The sequence below is a fragment of the Pleurodeles waltl genome, chromosome 4_1 (genome assembly GCF_031143425.1).
Source record: "Pleurodeles waltl isolate 20211129_DDA chromosome 4_1, aPleWal1.hap1.20221129, whole genome shotgun sequence".
Classification (NCBI taxonomy): Eukaryota; Metazoa; Chordata; class Amphibia; order Caudata; family Salamandridae; genus Pleurodeles; species Pleurodeles waltl.
Window position 1 is genome coordinate 772,371,369 of NC_090442.1, and position 20,915 is coordinate 772,392,283.

The following is a 20,915-nucleotide window of genomic DNA, read 5'->3' on the forward strand; positions in this document are numbered from 1 at the left end:
AGCACAACTGAAGAAGGGTCCCATGCCGCAGGAGAAGCACGCAGAGGGCTGTGTGTCGCAGGGAAGAGTGCTGTGGGGTAGGGCTACACAGAGCCTGAAGAACCCTTGGAGAGGATACCAACAAGCCTTGGTAGCTGCAAGAGATGCTGTGCACAGGGGTACACTCCTGCACGGGAAGGCAAGGGCTTACCTCCCCCAAAGTTGGGACAGCTGGTAGAGGACAAAAGGGACCACTCCGGACCACCACCTGTGATGCAGGTTCCACGCAGCTCAGGATGAGAGGAGATCCACGCAGCCGATCATTGTTGCAGTTGGTGCCCGTGGACGCAGAGGAGTGACTCCTTCACTCCAAGGGAGACTCCTTCTTCCTTCTCATGCAGACTGAACACTTGCTGCCCTCAGAGGATGCGCAGATGGGGAAATGTTGCAGAAGCTGGAAGGCGCTGTGGAAACAATGTTGCAAGCAGAGTCTTCGCTGTGGATGCAGATTGTCGGTTCCTGGAGGGTCCAGTCGCAGTTCCAGTGGCAAGAAGTCACAGTAGAGGTTGCAGAGGAGTGCTGCTATATTCTTTCAAGCAGAATCTGAGGACCCACCCAAGAGGGAGACCCTAAATAGCCCTGGAAGGGGGATTGGTCACCTAGCCAGGTGACCACCTATGTTTGGGGGGGAGGGGCGGCCTTTGATGACACCTGCCTGACCTGGCCACTCAGATGTTCCCATAGGCCTCTGCTCACAATGTCCAGTTTTGCGCCAGAGCAGGAACTGGAGGTCCCTGAACCAGTGCAGACTGGTTTTTGAAAGGAGGGCTCCGAATGTGCCCTTCCAAGCCTACCAGTGGCTTGGGGAGGCTACCCCTCCCAAGCCATCTAACACCTATTTCCAAAGGGAGAGGGTGTTACCTCCCTCTCCCAAAGGAAATCCTTTGTTCTGCCTTCCTGGGCTTGAGCTGATCAAGCAGCAGGAGGGCAGAAACCCATCTATGGGGTGGCAGCAGCTTGGGCTGCCCAGAAAACCCCAGAAAGCTGGTAGGATCAATGTCAGGGGTCCTATAAGGAGTCCCCAGCGTCCATGGAATCATACTTCCAAAACTGGCAACATTACCTGAATATGATTCTGACATGCTTTATACCACACATGTCTAGGTTCGGAGTTACTATTATGCAGCTGGTTATAGGTAGTGACCTATGTTCAGTACATGCCTAAAATGGCATCCATGCACTCACGGAGTCCATGAAATGGAGCTGGAGTTCATGGGGGCACCTCTGGTCATGTAGGGGTGCCCTCACACACAGGTACCTGCAACCCTGCCCTCTGGGCTAGGAGGGCGTACTACAGGGGTGACTTTCAGTGAACAATAGTAAAAAGGGTGCATGTGCCCTTTCACACAGGCTGCAATGGCAAGCCTGCAGATACATTTGGGCTCCCCACCGGTGGCATAATACATGCTGCAGCCCATGGGGGACCCTGGGTACTAAATACTAGGGACTTACAAGGGGGCACCAGTATGACAAATTTGGGGTGTGTGTACTCCAAACAAACAACTTTTAAGGGAGAGAGCATAATTACTGGGGTTCTGGTTAGCAGGATCTCAGTGAACACAGTCAAAACATACTGACAATAGGCAATACGTGGGGGTAACCATGCCAGGAAGAGGGTGCTTTCCTACACCCAGGTCGAATTTAATGTCTATATTCAAGTTAAGCACCTTTTAGAAAGTTTCCACTCTCTGCTCCAACTGGGCCAGTATCTTCACATGGGCTCTGGCCAACAGACAGCTTTCTTCCCCCCTGGGGAGACCTGTGAGCAACTCCCAGGCTTAGAAACAAAAGTAGCCTGCTGGATGGAGAGGTGTTGCCTTCCCCTTGGAAGAAGCCACACAGGGTATAAGCCCAAAAGGCGAACTTCAAAGGGGAAGCTGCTTTGATGAACAAATGGCCTTAACACTCATGAGGGCTACCTTTTGCCCTGGCAGACAAGTTGGAGCAAAGCCAGGCAGGGAAAACTCATCCCCAAAACGATTTTCCAATGGGCGTGTAGCCCTTAGGTAGCCACACCTCTGAGATGGGGTACTATGCTCCTCACAATCGAGAGAAGGTCCAGACATCTTGAGAGTGGCAAGAATATTGCACTCTGTGATTGCCAAATGCCACACATCACTGGAACTTTGTCACAAAAAAGGAGGGGACCTATCAGCCCATTGGCTAGCGACTGTGTGGTCCCCTCGGGGCACTTTCCTGGGATACATATGGTACCCCTGGCATCCTGGACTTCAGTACACATTGGATATGGAGAAAGGAGCGAAAGAAGGACCATCCTGCTGCTGCTGAAAGCACATGAAGAGAAGATGCATCGTCAGAGGGCACATGCTGCACTTCGGGCTAGTAAAGTTATGACTGCATCTGTGGCTCCTGTGTCAGGGAAAAGTTGATTCCCGGCCCCAGATCGAAGCAATGACTCCAAGGGTCAGTTGGCGGGCTCCCTGGAACAGCATCAGGGATATTAAAGCTGGGGAAGCCCAAACCAGCAAGTTGGTAGCCACTTCTGTTGAATGGCCGCTGACCTCCGGTGAGCGCACTAAGAGACAAATCAGAAAAATCCAAAAGTAGCACCTGTGTCTGCTGGACCCGAGGGTGGTGTCTGATCCCGAAATCATCGACCAAGAAGGACACTAGCCCGCACTAGAGGTCTGTACCCTAACTGTTGTGTCACTTTCTTGTTCAGTTGATTGGTGCTTTTACATGGATGTGGAATTTATGAAACTATATCTACTTGTCTATGGGACAGGTTGCTTCAGAAATATACTTGTCTTGTAAAAATATCTACTTGTCCCTTTGGTACCATGTAGTACGGCGACAAATTATGGCAGCAATCTCATTATGTAAGACCTCTGATAATAGCCTCTCTGATTATGCCAGGGCGACTACTATCATAGGGCCTGAATACTTGCAATTTCAATCCCTACTATAGTAATTTCCTTATTTTGCCACCTTTCCACAGGTCCACATAGTGGGGCTGGGGGAAGCATTAAGCAATAGTTCCAGGACTGGAATGCCTTTAAGTCTGCAAATCTACTAACTTGCATGTTTTAAGGATTTTCACCAGCTCTTCTCTAATCTTTTCCCATAATTAGAAAGGTTGGAAATTTACTCCTGACAATGGCAGAAGTAGAAGTTCTCCCAGGGTTGGGAATAAAGTGGTTGGAGGGAAAGTGAACTTGTAAACCCTCAATATATTTTCACATGAGCAAAGCTACACATGCATGTTTGCTCATGCTAAAATATAGTTCACAAATATTTCCTGGTCTACTTCTGTAAGTTTTTGTGAATTAACCAAAGCTACTACTTCAAAGACATATACCATGGGTGCACTTCTGTGACTTTCTTTTAGAATTGGGTCCTTAATTAGGTCTGGTGTTAACAAAGACATTTTGTTTTTATTAAACTCCTCTTTCTATTGCCTGGTTTTACTGCGAGTGATCGCATTCTGCTCTTCCACAAGTCGCATATTGGCACACAAAGTAGTTTTGTTCAGTGCCAGGAACTACTGTGGCAATCAGTGGCCTAACAAAACTGGAGGGAGCTCCCCTGCAAAGGGCAGGTACTGTGCTGAAGGGCCCCCTGGAGGGGGGCTGTAGGGCCTTTTTGTACGCCACTGGTGGCAATGTGTGCTTTTTTGAGACCAAAAACTTTTTTTTCTTTTTGCCAGTGTTTGTTACAATGGTGCGGGCCTGGCAGCTCCCACAACAATAAAGTGGTACCAAGACCATGTAAAAACAAGACACTCATTGACAAAACCAAAACTCACAACAAATGTTGGATCGGTTGGCTTTACCAGTGTTTGTTTATTTTCATGCTTCCCATAGTCTTGTTGAAGATGGCTACACTGATTTTCCTTTAGGAATATTTTTTGGAAATACTAGAATGCATCAATACATTTTACTAAATGAAGCTTCAAAGAAGTAGCACCTAAACTTTCATAGTAGTGAAACATTTTTTTCCTACTTGCATTTTTTTAACATTTTATTTTGAAAGCAAAGAATCATCACTCTTGCTTACAAGCTTCTGCAAATATTGGCATCTAAGCAGAGAGCATTCTGGGAGCACTATACTTAGCTTCATATTGTTAAACTTTTCAAAACGTATATACACTTTTTTTTTCTTCTTTTTTTACTGACACCATTATCAGTAGTGCAGTGTGACCTTAAAACGCTTATTTCAGTGCTCACCCTAATAGTGAAGGCTTTTCATTATTAAACCATAAATATTAGTTTGAACAGCATTAAGATACATACACTCATATTACCTCAACTCCACACAGTTCCCTTCTCTGTAAACTGGCAGCTAAAGGGTTTGTGCTGCAGAGGGTTGGGCCTACGTGTCCCAGGAACAAAATAAACATGAAAACGTGTTGCCTTTGACCCCAAACAATATGTCTAAGGCATCAGGTGATTGCAATTTCACATCCCTGCTGTTAAATGCTTTAAACTAAGTTCCTTTGTTAAGTCTTGGTGCTCAAGCCACAGCTACCCAGAGATGAGCGAAAGGTGATATAAATGAGTGAACTTGACAGTTTTTGAGAGAGTATTCCATGATAAGACTCCACTGCCATATCCGATAATACACTCAAATCCTCACATAGAGATATTGTCGGTGGGACCCGGATCCAGTTTCCCTGCTAGGTTTGCAGAACATGTTACTTACATTTGGTAACACTTTTTCGGTTAGAGACTCTATCTAGCCACAGATTCCTCTCCTTCTAAAAATCCCAAGGGGTCAGACTGAATTCGGGAACGTTAGCAGTGTATCTCCGAGCTGGTAGATGGCACTGTGCGTCTCCGCACTGATGCTGTAAAACTCTGGAAGTGACATGCAGAGTTTGTGCAGACACCAACCCCCAAATGCAGCGCTCCAAAAGCAAATTGGTGTGCAGATTTCAAGACTTAGGATCCTATTTAAGGACAGAGGCCAACCACAGAATGGGTAGAGTGAGACAGCCAGTAAGGAATCTGTGGCCGACTATAGGAAAACGGCCATTATTGCAGTTACACCCCTTCCCCCCCCCACCACCATCTTACCGATATTGATGCTGACTTGACAGAGTGTGCTGGGACCCTGCTAACCAGGCCCCAGTACCAGTGTTCTTTCACTAAAAATGGACCATTGTTTCCACAATTGGCACACCCCTGGCCCACAGATAAGTCCCTTGTAAAAGGTACCAGTCGTACCAAGGGCCCTGTGACCAGGGAAGTTCCCTTATGGCTGCAGCATGCGTTGTGCCACCCTAAGGGACCCCTCACCTAACACATGCACAATGCCATTGCAGATTGTGTGTGTTGGTGGGGAGAAAAGGGCAAAGTCGACATGGCACCCCCCTCTGGGTGCCATGCACACAAAACACTGCCTGTGGCATAGGTAAGTCACCCCTCTAGCAGGCCTTGAAGTCCTAAGGCAGGGTGCACTATGCCATAGGTGAGGGCATAGCTGCATGAGCAATATGCCCCTACAGTGTCTAAGTGAATTCTTGGGAAGAGATCAAGAAAGAATAACTAGTCTAACCAGCTGCAGTGGAAAATGGCCTCCTGGCATAGGGTCTGTGACACCCCCCCCCCCTCACTCTGCGCTTTTTGTTGCAGTACCAAATGGAGGTTGTGTTGCCTGTTAGCACATGTACCCATTTCTTCTTGATGGATGGAAGGAAGGAAGGCTGGCATTCAACGTCAAGTGGATGGCCCTCAGCACCAAAAGGTAAAAATCTGGGACTCTGCCAGAGACCAGCAACCTCTGATCTCCACCTGTCTCAGATGTCTCCCCACCTTCAAACCAGAAGCAATGCATTGTCACCAATGTCAGCTCTGGGGGGGAATGGAGAAGGGTTTGCCACTGACCCAGTAACCACCACTGCACATCTTCTGCAGTCTCCACCAAAATCTTAAAGTGGTTGGCAAGGTCCCCTTGATGTTGGGCCAAAAGACTTCCGAACCCACTGCAGAGCCTGCACGTCACCTGGCATGCTATACCAGCAGGATGCAGCAGGTAATCAGTGCCAGCAGCCTCACTGAAATCTAGGACAGAGGCAGAAAGATCTGGATCATAACCTGAATGTCCTGGACTCTCCTTCCCGGGCGAAAGACACAAATCAAACTGTGTCCAGAATGGTTATGATGATGGAAATCATTTGGGAAGGAGTCAGGTGTGACTTTGGCATTGACAGTGAACCAGAGGGATGACAAGATCACATTAGTGGTAGGTAGTCGATGACTTTCTAGAGCAAGCCTGTCTTCAACATCTAGTTGTTGAGTTGAGAAGACTACGACCCCTGACCTCCAAATATGCGCTGCTACCACTGCCATCACTTTCATGAACACCCAAGAGGCACTGTTGAGACCAAAGGGAAGCAACCACGGGTATTGCCAAAAGGAATGCAGTACAGCGTAGTGGGTCAGCAGCACAGGTATATGGAAAAGTTGGTATGAAGGTCCAACACCACTATCCAATCTCCATGGTTGAGGGAAGACAAGATGTAGGCCAGTATGAGCATTTTGAAAATGTCTTTTCAGAGGAAGGCGTTCATAGGGCACAGATCTAAAATCAGATTAGGGCCTCCGTCCGTCTTGGGCACCAGAAAGTAGCAGGAAGAAAAATCATGCCCTACTTCTGGAGTAGGCGTCCTCTCAATAGCCCCTTTGGCCAAAATGGTTTGGATTTGCTACTTCAAAATGGACGGATGGTCCTCCATCTGGCATCAGAGGGAATTGGGGGGGTGCAATGGAAGGTGTGTCGGTGTGGAAAGTAAGGGTAAGTCGTAGCCATTACGAACAAACTGCAAGACCCACTCTGTCTCAAGTTATGGCCTGGCAACCTGGTAAGAATCGTCTGATCCAGCCTCCTACTAGGTGACTGTGGTCCACAAAGGACATGCTAAAGGAGTTTTGCAGGTGGGACTGCAGGGAGAGTAGTGGACCGGGCAGCCCTTTGACCTAGATGGCAGGGGGCAGTGGGCACCAAAGCTTTGACCGCAAAAACTGGTGGATGTTGCTTTGACTGGCTGTCTGGGGTACCTCTGCCAAAGCTGCAAAAGAAGTGGTAGGACTGATGAAGATAGCATGGTGGGGCAGATAAGCCGTGGAGCATGCCATGGCACTGCTTTCATTGAACTCTTTGAGAGCGGAATCTACCTTGTCCCAAAATAAGTGAATCAATTCGAAGGGCATGTCAATGAGAGATGACCGGACATCCCCTGAAAAACCAGTGAACTGAAGCAAAGTGTGGCGACAAACGGCGACACTAGTGTTAATCACCTGCCTGATGGAACCAATGGTGTCCAAGCCACAATAAATTGTGAACTTCGCCACGTGACAACCAACCTGATGGCCTGTGTGAGGACTGGTCTGATATCTTCAATGACACCCGGGAGGACTTGAGCCACCAAATCCCAAAGGGCATGAGAACAGCACCCCAGCAGACAGCTGGTATTGACTGACCAAAGTGCCAAGCTGATGGACAAGAAGACTCTCCTCACAAATGTCTACCACCTCTTTTTGACGCCTTATTAGGGGAAGCGTCAGAAATGTGATGGGATTAGATTTGCCTGCAGGTGCCAACACCAGCAAGTTTTCAAGTGAAGGGTGATGAGACAGATATGCAGGATCGCCCGGGCAGGGTGGTGGCATTGTGGAGTTTGCCAGCTGCCCAGGGACCAGAGCAAGGCTTGGCCTGTGGCCCCAACATAGTACCTGCAAGGGCACAGTTAAAAGAAGGGGGATTAGTAGATATTTCTCCTGGGAGAAGGACTTTCTTAAGAGCATTAGTCTTGACCTTCAAGATGGGCTGCTGGAGGTCAAGGACTTCAGCTGTCTTATGCATTACCATGGCATAAGAAAGACTCCCTTGGCACTGTGAATATTAATGAGGTAGGTTGCAATTTGCAACCCATTAGAAATCGCACCGATCAAAGGGATGGTGGCCATCTGGGGTCAGCAGACCACCATGTCTGTGATTGCTTTTAAATAAAGCAATTTCTTTTTCTTTTGAAATGCAGCCTGTTTCTCTAAAGGAAAATGGGATGCGTTTCAAAAAATAGAAAATGAAATGCTTACGTTTCCTTTTTTTAAAAGCAGGCAGTGGTCTGTTGGACCAATGAATACTCTTAAAAAATATTTTTTTTTACATTCTCAAAGGGTAAGGAATCCCAGGGGACTCTTTCCCATTTGCAAATGGTTAACCACCAATTTGGAATTGGTGGTTAAGTATTACTGTTTTGACCTGGGATGTGATCGTGGGCTTCTTTCTAGCACCTATAAGGCCTAAAGGGAAATAGGCAGATCAATATCACTGGGATGAGGGATAAGTGGGGGGCAGACCTTGGATCGCCGCTTACAGATAGGGAGTGGAAAAGGGCCTGTGCATTAGTGTGTGAGGGGACTAGCAATGCCAGGTTTAAACTGACACATGTTTACTATTTGCATAGAGTACATATGACACTGCAACGCCTGCATAGGCTGTTCTTGTTGTGCTATGATGGCTGTGCTCGGTGTGGCATGTCCCCCGCCAATTAAGAGCATGTCACATGGACATGCTATTTTATTATACCTTTTTGACGCCAAATATTGCAAACGTTAAGAGGGGTAACAGCTATGAAACTGCAGGTAACAGTGAAACATTGTTTACTGGGCCTCCTCCCACTCGCTCAAAAAGGGTGCAAAATGGCATTCAAATTTGCACAACTGGGGCTTGTTTTGGCTAAGAGGCGCATTACGATTCGATGGGTGAGTCCAGCCCCTCGGTACAGGAGACATGGCTGAATGACCTCACTGCAGAGGAGCGTCACATTCGTAAGACACGAACAGATGAGCATGCAGAACCCCACCTTGAATTCTGGCGTGGCATGCTTGAAAGTCTGCACAGGGAGTCTATGGGAGAGGACGGAGACACCTCAGCAGATGATAACTAAATGGTGGGATGCGGGCGCTGTCATACCCCACTGGGCGATGGAGTGGTAGTGTGTGATAAATGGCTGTGTGTGTCTGGGTGATGATGCGCCCTCCCGTCTCCCCTGTCAACTACATTACATAGTCTGGGTCTCCTCCTTTCACTGTTCATTCAGCTTATGTAGCCACAGCCTGGGGTTGGCTACCCTTTTATTGACTGACACCTAGATGGTGTGGACTGGTCTGGTAGAGCATGGCCGTGGTTCTTTCTCCCCGTTTGTATCTAGTAAAATGTATTACAGTATTGCAATTTAGTTGTTATAAATTGAATATGCTACGCAATGTATTGACGCGAGCTGGATAGCCCACCACTAAAATATGCCACTGTTATGTAGAAATGCCGAAAATTTGTATAAGTATTATTGTACTACCTGATTATAGATAATACTCCGAAGAAGCCCATAAATGACTAAATTGCTTATGCCAATGTTATAATGTTTGGAGCACGATATGGTGTTGGGTTTTAGTTTAAGGCTCTACATATGGCACAAGTGCAAGTACACTGTGATTCTTGCATAAATAAAATTGGGGGGAAAAGTATTACTGTTTTCAGATTGAATTGGGTCGCACAACAATAATAAGCACCATTCCTCTTCAGAATTTGGAAGAGACACCCTAAACGTCCCTCCCATTACTGAATCAGTGTGTATTCCCAGTCCCAAAAAGTGATTTAGTAGCATGTTACCTAATCACAATTTGGTATTAACACAAATCAAAATGACCTTTTGCATTAACAAACAGTCTGACTCAGCAAATCAGGTTGTTTGCAAATGCAAATAGGCTTTATACATCTATCCCTTAGATGCAGTTGCTGCAGCGGAAAATTAAAATGGCAAAGGAGTCCCAAGTGAAGTCACTAGCGGTAGTTTGTGCATAGGTTTCATTTGTGCAGTAGATAAGGAAAGTTTCTTTGCACCTCAGCAGAGGGTTCCATGACGAAAGATTCTTGCCACATAAAGGGTTCGTCTACCTTAGACTTCTCACATGTGTTACTCTTTTTGGGAGAAGTCAAACGAACACTCCTGACTGACTCATCCCGAAGAAAAGGGAACTTCTTTCCCCTCTAGAATTGTTACAGCACTCTGCTTTCATGATCCTGAAGCATTTTTATGACAATTTTGTAGGAAGCTGGCTCTTTACATAATGGACCAAAATGAGGTACACTGTGAAAAGATTACAAGCAATCCCCCGAGGTATCACAAAGGCACAAATTACATCCTAAATGCTCTCTTTTTTTGGTAGTATGGTGGAGTATTTAGGCATATCAGTGGGTAGTGCTACGTATGTAAGGCACACACATGCATTGAGACATACACTCAAAGAAATCGGACATCAATTTATAAAAATAACACATACCTTTATATAAACTTTGATACCAGGATCGCCGGAGTCAGGTGAGTGCTTTTCGAGTTCTTAAAATTAGACAGTACATTTCACAGGAAGCTGCAATGCAATCCTACGGAGGAAAACAAGGACGCCAAACCAGACCAATCACCTGGATTTAAGGTGAGCATGGGGCGAGCTCCAAGGCCACAGCAACAGGTCACCTTGAGAAGCTCTGGTGCATCTGGGTGTAGAAGTATATTACAGCGTTGGAGGCCCATTCTAGTCTAGCTGGCTAGAAAGTAGCTGAAGGGATGGACTGGAAGGACATTCCAGGGAACCCAAAGATGGGGCTCGAGGCTTGAGGTACTCAGGCACGTGGGGACACAGTCAATCCACTCCTCCTTGGGATGTAGGGCACCTATCAGTGAGCTCACCAGCAGCTGGGCAGGTTTTTCAGGGGCCACCTCTAAGGTGTACTCTGGGTACAGGTTGTAGGAAAGTCACTCTTTCAGGCATGGTTACCTCCACTTCTTGCCTGTCACAGTCTGTTTAGACAGTTTTCACTGGGATCCTGCTTAACAGGACCCCAGTGATTGTGAGCTCTCCTCTTAATTTGGTTGTGTTGGTACTCTTTGCAGCCCACAAATTGGCATACTGGTGTAACCCTGTAAGTCCCTAGAATATGGTACTTAAGTACCCAGAGCACTGGTACACAAGGGGTTCCCCCATGGACTGCAGCAGGTATTATGCCACCATGGGTGCCCATGTGAACTGTGTCTGCAGGCCTGCCATTGCAGCATGCGTGAAAAGAGGCACAGATCCTCTCACTGCTGGACACTGCACCAGGTCACTATAAGTCAAGCCTATGGTAGGCCCTTCCAGCCCTAAGAGCAGGGAGCAGGTCCATGGGTGTGTGGGCAACCCTGCAAGAGTTGAAGTGCCCCTACAAACTCCAGTTCCAATGCACTGGACTAATTGCGGAGAAGCCATTTTAACCATGTATTGGCCACAGGTCACTCACGACCTGTGGTTCAGCTACATAATGGTAACTCCAAACCTAGGCATGTTTGGAATCAAACATGTTGGAATCATACCCCAATACTAATGCCAGTATTAGTAGCATGATTCCACGCACTATGAGGGCTCCTTAGATAACCCCCCCACCAGCTTAGCTCCTACCAGTCTTACAGGGTTTGCAGGCAGCCCACGCTGCTGCAGCCCCACAGACAGGTTTTTGCCCTCCTGCTGCTTAACCAGCTCAATCAGCGGGAGGCAGAACATCGGATTTCCTGTGGGAGAGGGGGGACAGCACCCTCTCATTTGGAAATAGGTGTTACAAGGTTGGGGAGGGATAGCCTCCCCACGCCACCGGCTTGCTCTGAAGGGCACATTTGGTGCCCCCCTTGCATAATCCATCTTGCACCTGTCCAAGGATCCCTGGTCCCTGCTCTGGCACGAAACCACACAAAGGAAAGGGGGGTGACCACGCCAACTGTCCATCACCACCCCAGGGGTGGCACCCAGAGCTCCTCCAATTGACCACTTGATTCTGCCGTCTTGGAAACAAGGTGTGCAGAGGTCCCTGGGAGCTTCTGGTTGGTCAGGACAAGTGACTGACGCCAAAGACCCCCTCTGATAGGTGGTCACCCAGAAGAGTGACCAAGTCCCCTGTTAGAGCTATTCAGGGACTCCCTTGCTGATGGGTCCCCAGATTCGGCGTGCAAAACTCCACCAGGACTCCTCTGCATCGACCACTCCTGCTCTTGGCCACTGAAACCGCTGCTGGCCTTCACAGGAACAAAACAAGCCTGCAAAAACTGGGACGACCTCGCCTTGCAACACTGATTCTTCGTCTCCTTCCAGTAATTGTAACATTTCCACAGCTGTGCATCCTCTGGGGCTGACAAGACTACAGCTGCATAAAAGAAGCAAGATGGGGTATCCATTGTAGTGAAAGTCACTGCTCTGCATCCACAGGCACCTAAGGCAATGACAACCGGCTGCTGGGATCTTTTGCCATCCGGCTGCAGGAAGAATCTCCAACACAGGTGGTGGCGCGGAAGGCTCCTCTTGGTCCTCTCTCACCTGCTGCCCAACTTGGGAGATGGTGAGCCCGTGCCTTTTTCTTGCAGGACAGTATCCCTGTGCACTGCAACTCTTGCAGTAACCAAGGCTTGCTGACTCCTGCTCCGAGGGATCTTCAGGCTACAAGTACTCCGGCCTCCAGCACTTCATCCTTGCAAGGACAGTGTCTCCTCTGCTGCTCCAGTGACGTGGGACTCCTCACTGTGCTTTCTGCTAGTGGGTTGCCTTTGGGGGTTACGACTGCTTCTGCTGGCTCTACCGACTGCTGAGGGTCAGCCCGGACTCCTGTCCAAGGATCCAGTCCCCTGGACCCTGTTGGTCCTCTTCTTCTCGGCAAATGCAAAGTTGGGCAGAAGAGGTTTGCAAAGGCTTGTTGGTGGTCCTCCTACCACAGACCATCTGCGACTCAGTGACTGGTGTGGGATATCATCTGCACAACCCCAAGGACCTCTCTGCAGCTTCAGAGTTCCACAGTTGATCTTCATCTTCCCTCATCGACCCAGATCTTTATCCACAGAAGGACAGAAGGGTGGGTAGTGGCTCCTGCCCTATCTGGACACTCCTGATGGGACAGGACTCTGACCCCTACTCTTGCAGGTCCTCTTCTTCTGGAATCCACCATTTTGTTCCAATGGAACTGGCCCTGGTCTTGCAATCTTTCTTTTCCAAGTCCCTTTGTTAGTCTTTGGGAAAACCAGGTAATTTACCCCCGCTCCCATGGTCGCTGGGGGTCATCTGGGTACCCACCTCTTGGTGTCCAGAGTTATCCTAGCTCCCTGCTAACTATTCCACATCCTTGGGTGGGGGACCTAACTTCCCATTCTACTATTTTAGGATATGGTTTGTCCCCTCCCCCTTTTATAGGACCCTAGTTATTTTCTATTTCTTGCCAATGCTTGTAGTTTTTCTATGCTAATTCCTAATACTTACCGTGTATATATTATAGTATTGGGGAACTGCCTATAAGTGATCAAGTTGAGTGTTACCATAATAAAATACCTTTATTTTTTAAACACTGTGTGGTTTCTTTCATGTGTGATAAGTTGCTCGGTGACTGGTGTGGTATTGCATGTGCTTTACACTCCTCCTAGATAAGTCTTGGCTGTTCATCACAGCTACTACTAGTGAGCCCTGGCTTCCTGGACACTGACTTACTAATAAGGGTTGCCGAGACCAGGTATAAGGTGCAAACACCATAGGTGTCCCCCACACACCAGGCTAGCTTCCTATATGCGTATTAATAAATCCATCACTGGAATCAGTGAGGGTTTATTATTAAAAGACGTTTGATACCAAACCTCCCTAGGTTCAGAGAAGCCATCAGATAGCTGGGAAACTCGCTTTGACCAATGTCTAGTACATATATTTAAAATGGCTTCCCTGCACACTTATTATATCTAGGAATCGACAAAGACATAGTAGGGTCATATTTGCTTATCCATACACGCCCTCCTTTGTCATATAATAGACCCTAGCTTAGTGCTGGAAGCTTGCTTTAGGGGTGACAGATACTACAAGTAGTGTTTTAGGGGACATGGCACACACGTGTGTGCCATGTCATGCTATCAATTTTGGGAGCACCTTGGCTCACAGCCTGCAATGGCAGTCTGCACAAGGTTGATGCTAGGTCCCTTGGAGTGGCACAAGCTGTGCTGCAGCTTTGAGGGGCCTTCTTCAGTACCCATGTCCTATGTACCAGGGGTATAATTAACTAGGGACTTGTAGAGGTGCTGAAGGTCCTGGTCACTTGGGGATCAAGTGACCAGGTGTCTTGTTTTGGGGAAGGAACACTGGCACTGGCGACCTGGTTAGCAGGAACCCAGAGCACTTCAAAGTTGCATCTAAAAACCAGAACCCAGCAGATCCCTACAAAGCTTATGCAGACTTTACAATCCTGAGATGTGCGTTCAGGATAGAGCTAGCAAATGCACTTTTTCACCTGGGTTCTCTTTTCTATGCAAGGACAAGAATACCTGAAGAGGCCTTTTTATGCAAATTATCAGATCCTGAAATATAAGGGCAGGGCATGGTGCAAATCCTAAATGGACAGAAATTCAAGGAGAAGAAATGCAAAAGGCGTTGAATACATCCAGAAAATGACAAAAAGTTAGGCAAAACATTGTTCTGTAGCAGAGATCATTGGAGATTTCTTGCACTGTGGGGTAAAAATCTGTGAGGCAATGACCTCTGGGAGAAGGGGAGTTGATGGTCCTTCCATCTCAAGGGCTGGAGTTCGGGTCTTGTCAAAAGAGGAGGGATGGCTAATAAAGACAATGTTTTGCAAATGTTTTATGGAAAATAGTTTTCTATGCTGCTCAATAAGTACTTGAGACTACCATACTTAGACTACAGGAAAGATTGAGACTACCATACTTAGACTACAGGAAAGATTCAAACATGTAAGTCTATGCAAGATCTAGTACTGGGGAAATAGGTTTCCCATGTTTTTGGAGAAATGACAAACAGTTATTAAGAAAATCTGTGTTCTTGATGACAAGGTTCAGAGTCCGAAAGCACTGTGAACCCAAGACCCATTCAAGTAGGCAGATAAAGTTTAACTTCACAATTTACTAAAGATGTTACTAATACCCAATTCAGGTTATATATTTACAATGCAATGATGCTTTTACACATGGTGCATAAGAAACAGTTAATTACAGCCTCTCGTGTTAGTGGGTATACAATACATTGAGACAATGATGAAATAATTATTCACAAGTTTACCCCTCACTGACAAATGGGTGGATAGAAATAGAATTGTGCACCACTATGGTCTTCACAGATGATGGAAGACAACTCATTATGAAAAGCACATCATGTTTGAAAGTGAGAAAAAAAACAATCAAGCGTACTTCCAATTTCTCTATGGTCGCTTAGTTGAAAGCAAGACATAATGAAATGGTCTCACCAGTTCCTGAGTCTCCGTGCGAAAGAGGGAGCTTACACCTATGATGAAGGGTGTTGGCGTGCTGAGGACCTCGAGGAGTTGTGCAGGCAGAATGGGCACATATGTGAAGCTGAGGTAAGAAAAGATGTTCTATTACTCGTTTCCTTAACACAAAGTCACTGGCACAACTGTTCCCAGACAAACACTTTTTTTCTCCCTGTAGCTGTAGGATCACTGGCACACATTTTCCCAGGCCCATTTAGTTGTAGGGGGGGGAGTCAAATCTCTGAAATACTCTGAAAAGGGCAACTTTTTCACACCCAGGTCACAGTCTCAAAACCTATATTATCACTTTGTACACCACAGGCAGAGGTTTCCACTAATACTTCAGTGCAGGAAAGGTGTACTGTTATCTTTAACTATGCCTGAACTGCTTGCAAAGCACCAGATTTTCTTTCTCACTACCTGAACTAAAAATCCTAGCTAAACAGGTATCATGCAGTGAGTGGAGTAAGGAGTCATGTGGAGTATGTGTCCTAGTGAGAACCCTATGGATGTACAACTAATTGCCACTTTCCACCCTCAAACCCCAATGTGACAAACTTGGGCTCACAAACATATTTTTTTTTAAATCTGGAAAGATCAAAGGCTAAATCGGGGGTCATCTTATTTTTTTCCCTCACAGAATGGGACACTTTCTTCTCATTTTCTCTATCCTGCAAAGTAAATTATATGCTAAAAAGGGGAACTTAACTCACCTTACCTAACACCTAAGAAGGGTGACAGTCTTAAGGATCCAAGAGGTTTAGCCTCCAGTGGACTTCCAGCTTCCCTTGTTACCATGATGGCCACTATTTTCAAATATCAACCGGCTAGTCATTTCTGAATATTTCCCACTCAATACACTATTATCTGTCAAGTAGCTTGCCTAGTTACTAATACGGCATTAGTGAGCAAGGAACACAGATAAGGAACCATGCCCTACAACTGGCTGGGCTACAACTAACCTGTGATCAACATCTATTCCAGCATTCTAAGTTAAATGGGAGAAGATACATTGCACTTCATAAAAATCGTATTAAAACTTGTTACATTTCTATTCATCTTGTTGTTCTAAAATATTTGGTTGCTCTCATCTCATTGTACTCTACTGTTCATATTATTTACTGCCACATTATTTCTTAGACATAATATAGGATTTCACATAAGCCACGCCATTTATAGGCATATTTTCCCCAGTTGGCTACTTGTTAACACAGATATAGGTGATAAAAGCTAAGGCAGACCTGTGAATGGTACAAACACACACAATTTTTTAGTTTCTCGTTTTTTAGGCTTCCCCTGTATGCTTCAAACCTAAAGTACTATTAAAGCACTGGGTGATTAAAACCATTAAACTGCAGTGTCTCCTTGACAGAGGAGTAAAAACAAGCCAGGGGCCAGTGTCACGTACTTTAAAATCAGAACCCATTTACAAACAAATACATCTGCACCACCAAAACCTGAGATACTAACCTGTACTTTAAAGGGAACATGAGTGCCATCAGAGCCCGGCAAGCATCAGTAAGCCGCTGATAACTTTTGGAAAGAAACAGGATCTTGTGTTCAGTGAGGGCAGCGCAGAAAAGGGACAGGACATTGTGAATTCCTGAAAGACAAAAAGAGAAAGAAACTGATAAGGAGGGCAATGTGGATCGATTGCAAGTTAGATCATCTAGCACAAACATGGAAGAAAGCAAAACTATCTAAAGGATTAGTTGAATGGAGAGCAGGGCAAAGACCAAAGGCATGGTTAGAGGTATAAAGAAGAGGAGGAAAGGTTTTGGATAACAAGGAAAAGGCACAAACACTAAAGGCTAGCTACATAATTATATGTGCACAACCTGTTAAAATACAACTGTCCTCTATTGCTCTGGATTTGTGTTGATGATATCTATTCGGTACCGACAATCTTTAACAATTCTTCCTCATTCACTTTATTTCCCTGAAGATCACTGCTATTAAAATATTATTTGGGTTCTGGGATCGTACTCCACACATGATGGAATCTTATGGCTGTAATCTTTGAAAACCATAGCCAAACTAATTCTCTCTACAATGCTACTGATAAAGGACTCATAGTTACAATAGCTGAACAACCAACTCTGTATATAATAAGGTACCCATTCCCTTCCCTGGTACAGTCACTGCTACTAAGCTTTAGTTTCCATGTTTACAAAGAATACATAAGTAACCCGAAACTCATCCAGCTCATAGAAAATTACCAGTTAACCTATAAAAACTGAAAAAGCTCCCCCTCTTTTGGGAGGTGAAAATAGTATTGGAAACAGCCAGCCTTGTATCAGGATATGCAATGACAAAATGATAAATGTCTCTCTTGGAAAGAACAGTTTATTATGTGCATGTTTTCTTTCACAAGTTAATGAAATCAGAAATAATGCGTAGTCAGAAGTTGGTCCTTTGAGGCTTAAGGTTTGTCATGAGCACGCATCTGGGTTCCTGCCTAAACTTGTTTCTGAACAGCATGTCCGAAGCTGCTGTATGTAGAGGTGATGTCATTACAGAAGAATTCTGAGAGTTACTGCAAAGGTCTTGTGAGGGATTGATGTTGCCAAAGGCGGCAGGAGGTGCAGTTAAATCTTTGAAGAAGGCAAAGATTTCCTCGCTGCCATTAGTGCTTGAGTCGAAGCAATCTGTACATATGCTGGTGGTAGTGTATTAGGGCTGATTTGAAGATGTATTCATCAGGAGTGCCTTGTCTTTTTCTCCATTTGCACTCCAGTTGCTTGCAGTAACAGCGTTCCTCTGTGTACCATCTGGCCTAAGGTCAGGCTTTTGACTTTGGGTTTCACCTGAGGGAAGCCAAGGTGTTGGCTTCTGCGGTGGACCTGCTTAGGTTTTTGATAGCTTTCTGCAAGTCACTGGTGTGCTCAGGCCGGTGCTCGTAAAGGACAGAAGCCCACTCTTCTTCTGTGATTGTTTTCCAGCTGCGATGGGTGGTTCCAGGGGGGGTAGGTCTGTGATGGTGCAGGATGGTACACTGAAACTGACAAGGGTGTGATCTATCCAGGCCATAGCTGCTGTCTTGTCAACTGTGATTTTTCTGATTGAGGAGACAACTGAGTCCAAAAGGTGTCTGGCGGTGTGAGTGGGTTTGGTAATATTCTGGGTGAGGCCAAAGTTTCTGGAGTTTTCTAGAAGGGTTGTATCATTTGAGTTGGTTCGGACTCAGGATGATGAAGGTCCTGGCTTCGATGAGAGATGCAACATAGTCTGTGATGTTGCTGGCGAAATTGGTAAAGGGTCCTGGTGGTCTGTATACAAGGGTTCTGTCCCAGGAGAACCTAGCTGTGATATGTATCTTGAATGTGAGGTGTTCCATTTAGCTGGTGGGGGTGTGTTCATGTAGTTGTTGCAGCTGATCTGAATAGGATGGTGACTTCACCTCCAAGCTTGTGCTGTCTACTCTAATGATTTTGTAGCCAACAGGGATGGCTGTAGTGATGTATGATGCAGAGTTTGGGTTTAGCCATGTTTCCATGCAAAAGAGCAGGTTCAGAACGTGGTGGTGCAGTAGAGGTTCCATATCTCAATAGCATGTTTGGTGAGCGAGCGGATGTTGAGGAGCATGCATGCATGCGTGGCCCTTTGCTTGGGAAGTGTTGTTCTGAGTGAGTGGGTGGCTGGTTCGCTTGAGTGTGAGCGAATGGGGTGCTGGGTGCTGTTCGTTAGGAGTGGTGGTTGCAGGGTGTGGGAGAGTGCATGAGGATTTGCAGGCAGAGCATGTGAATGCTCCTACCATATTGTGTGGTGTGGCAGCAGGGCAGCAAGCAGCAGCCGTGATTAAGCTTGATATCAGTGCCACTTCATTTTCTTCAGTATCAAGCCTGGATGTCTGGATGAGACTATGAATGAGGGCAAGACTGACATTTTAGCAGCCCGAGTTCTGAGTTCCTGCAGGGCATGCAAGCTACATAGAATATTGGGTATGTCAACTGAGATTTTTCTCAGCAATTCCCTTGCGCACCCATGGTAGGTGTCATTGTGCAGCTCTGCATTGGGTTCATCCTGCCTCATAATCAAAGTTGGGCCCAAATATAACTGCCACCTCCAGGCATCAACTTAGGTTTCTTTCTTATACCTGTCTGTGCCGTTGAAGACAGAGCCCTAGTGACTAGACTGTGGCAGTGTGCAGATCTGTATTTGAAATCTTTTTATCGTGGACCAAAATAATCCATTCCAAAGAATGGGGAAGAGGAAGGGCCGGTGAAAAATCTCCAGTTAGACACAGTACTCACCATAAGGTAAGTAACTTGTTCTTTTAATGTATACTTCTCAATGCAGATTCTTCACCTTGTGAATAGGCACTACCTTTCCATCTGGTGGGTGTGGAATGCCTCAAACCAGGAAATCCAGCAGGATTGTCGTGGAAACTCCAATCTGCGAATGCTTGGTCACTGCATTTACGGCGGTAACACAAAATATGAGCCAAGATTCTCCCCATTATTGGAAGGCACTCTGTGCCACCTCTGAGTGCAGCAGCTATTTGTGATCCACTAGGCAATGCTAGCTGAGTTTGTATGCCCTGGTATTTAAAGATCCTGCCAGATGTTACACTATTAGGAAGATGCCCTGACACTCTATCACTTCCACAATCCCACTCTGGCCTGCTTGTTGCAGTCCCACATGTTAGTAGTGTTGTCTGTGCGAGCTTGTACTCTACCTCCTTTGATGGATGGGAGACTGGGTTTCAATGTCGAGCGAACCCTGCCTACAAATCCAACAAGTTGATGTTGAGGTGTGTTTCTGCTGGAGACCGGAGTCCTCTAATCTCCACCTCTCTCAGATGGCCTCAGCAGCACAGCAACAATCAATTCATCACAACAGTTAGCTCCAGAAGGGGTTAGAAGAGGGGTCTGCAGCTTGTTCAACTGCAGTCCAGAAACCGCCACTTCAGATATTTCAGTCTTCTCCAACACCCAGATGGAGTCCCAGAGATTCTCTTGGTGCTGAACCACTGAGACACGAGATCTCACTGCAGAGCCCGCTGTGCCACCTGGAGTGGTTCACAAGCAAGATGCAGGAAGCCAAGAAGCCTCAGAGCCGCTGCTAATTAGACCCAGGACAATGACTTAAACATCAGGATCATATCCCGAATATTCAAAGACTCGCTGAGACAGAGAGAAGGCTCATCTTTAGCAGGTTTAGGTTGGCTTCAATGAAAGGGAGGCTCTGCGAAGGAGGCAGGGGTGACTTCGGCACACTGATGGAGAACCCCAGCGATGTTAAAGGATTGGCTGTCATTTGATGGCGGTCCACCACTGTTTGAGGTGAAAAACCTTCCAGTAAACAGTCATCAAGATATGGAAATACTCCTTTTACCAACCTCTGAAGATGGGCAACACCCGCCACCATCATTTTCTTGGACATGTCAGGTGCATAACTAATGACAAAGGGGAACACCAAAAACTGAAAGTGTTTGTGAATCATAGGTAGCATCTGTGAAACTGCAGGACAGAGATGTGAAAACAGGAGTCCTGCAAATCAAAGGCGACTATACAGTCATCTGGACACAGGGCAAACAGAATGTGGATCAGAAAGTGAGTATCGTATACTTTTCCTTCTTGAGG

At 46.3% G+C, this 20,915-nt stretch overlaps 1 protein-coding gene across 11 annotated transcripts in view; it reads right to left on the reverse strand.

The window, feature by feature from the left end:
- The window catches only part of SBF1 (SET binding factor 1), a 1,129,538-nt gene that overhangs the window by 808,603 nt on the left and 300,020 nt on the right, over window positions 1–20,915 (reverse strand). For all 11 annotated transcript variants that reach the window (XM_069229431.1, XM_069229429.1, XM_069229425.1 and 8 more), the window contains exons 7-8: window positions 16,801–16,933; window positions 15,307–15,415 (exon numbers count right to left, since the gene is read on the reverse strand). In XM_069229431.1, coding sequence (XP_069085532.1) covers window positions 15,307–15,415; window positions 16,801–16,933 — 242 coding nt within the window. The remainder of the gene's footprint in view (window positions 1–15,306; window positions 15,416–16,800; window positions 16,934–20,915) is intronic.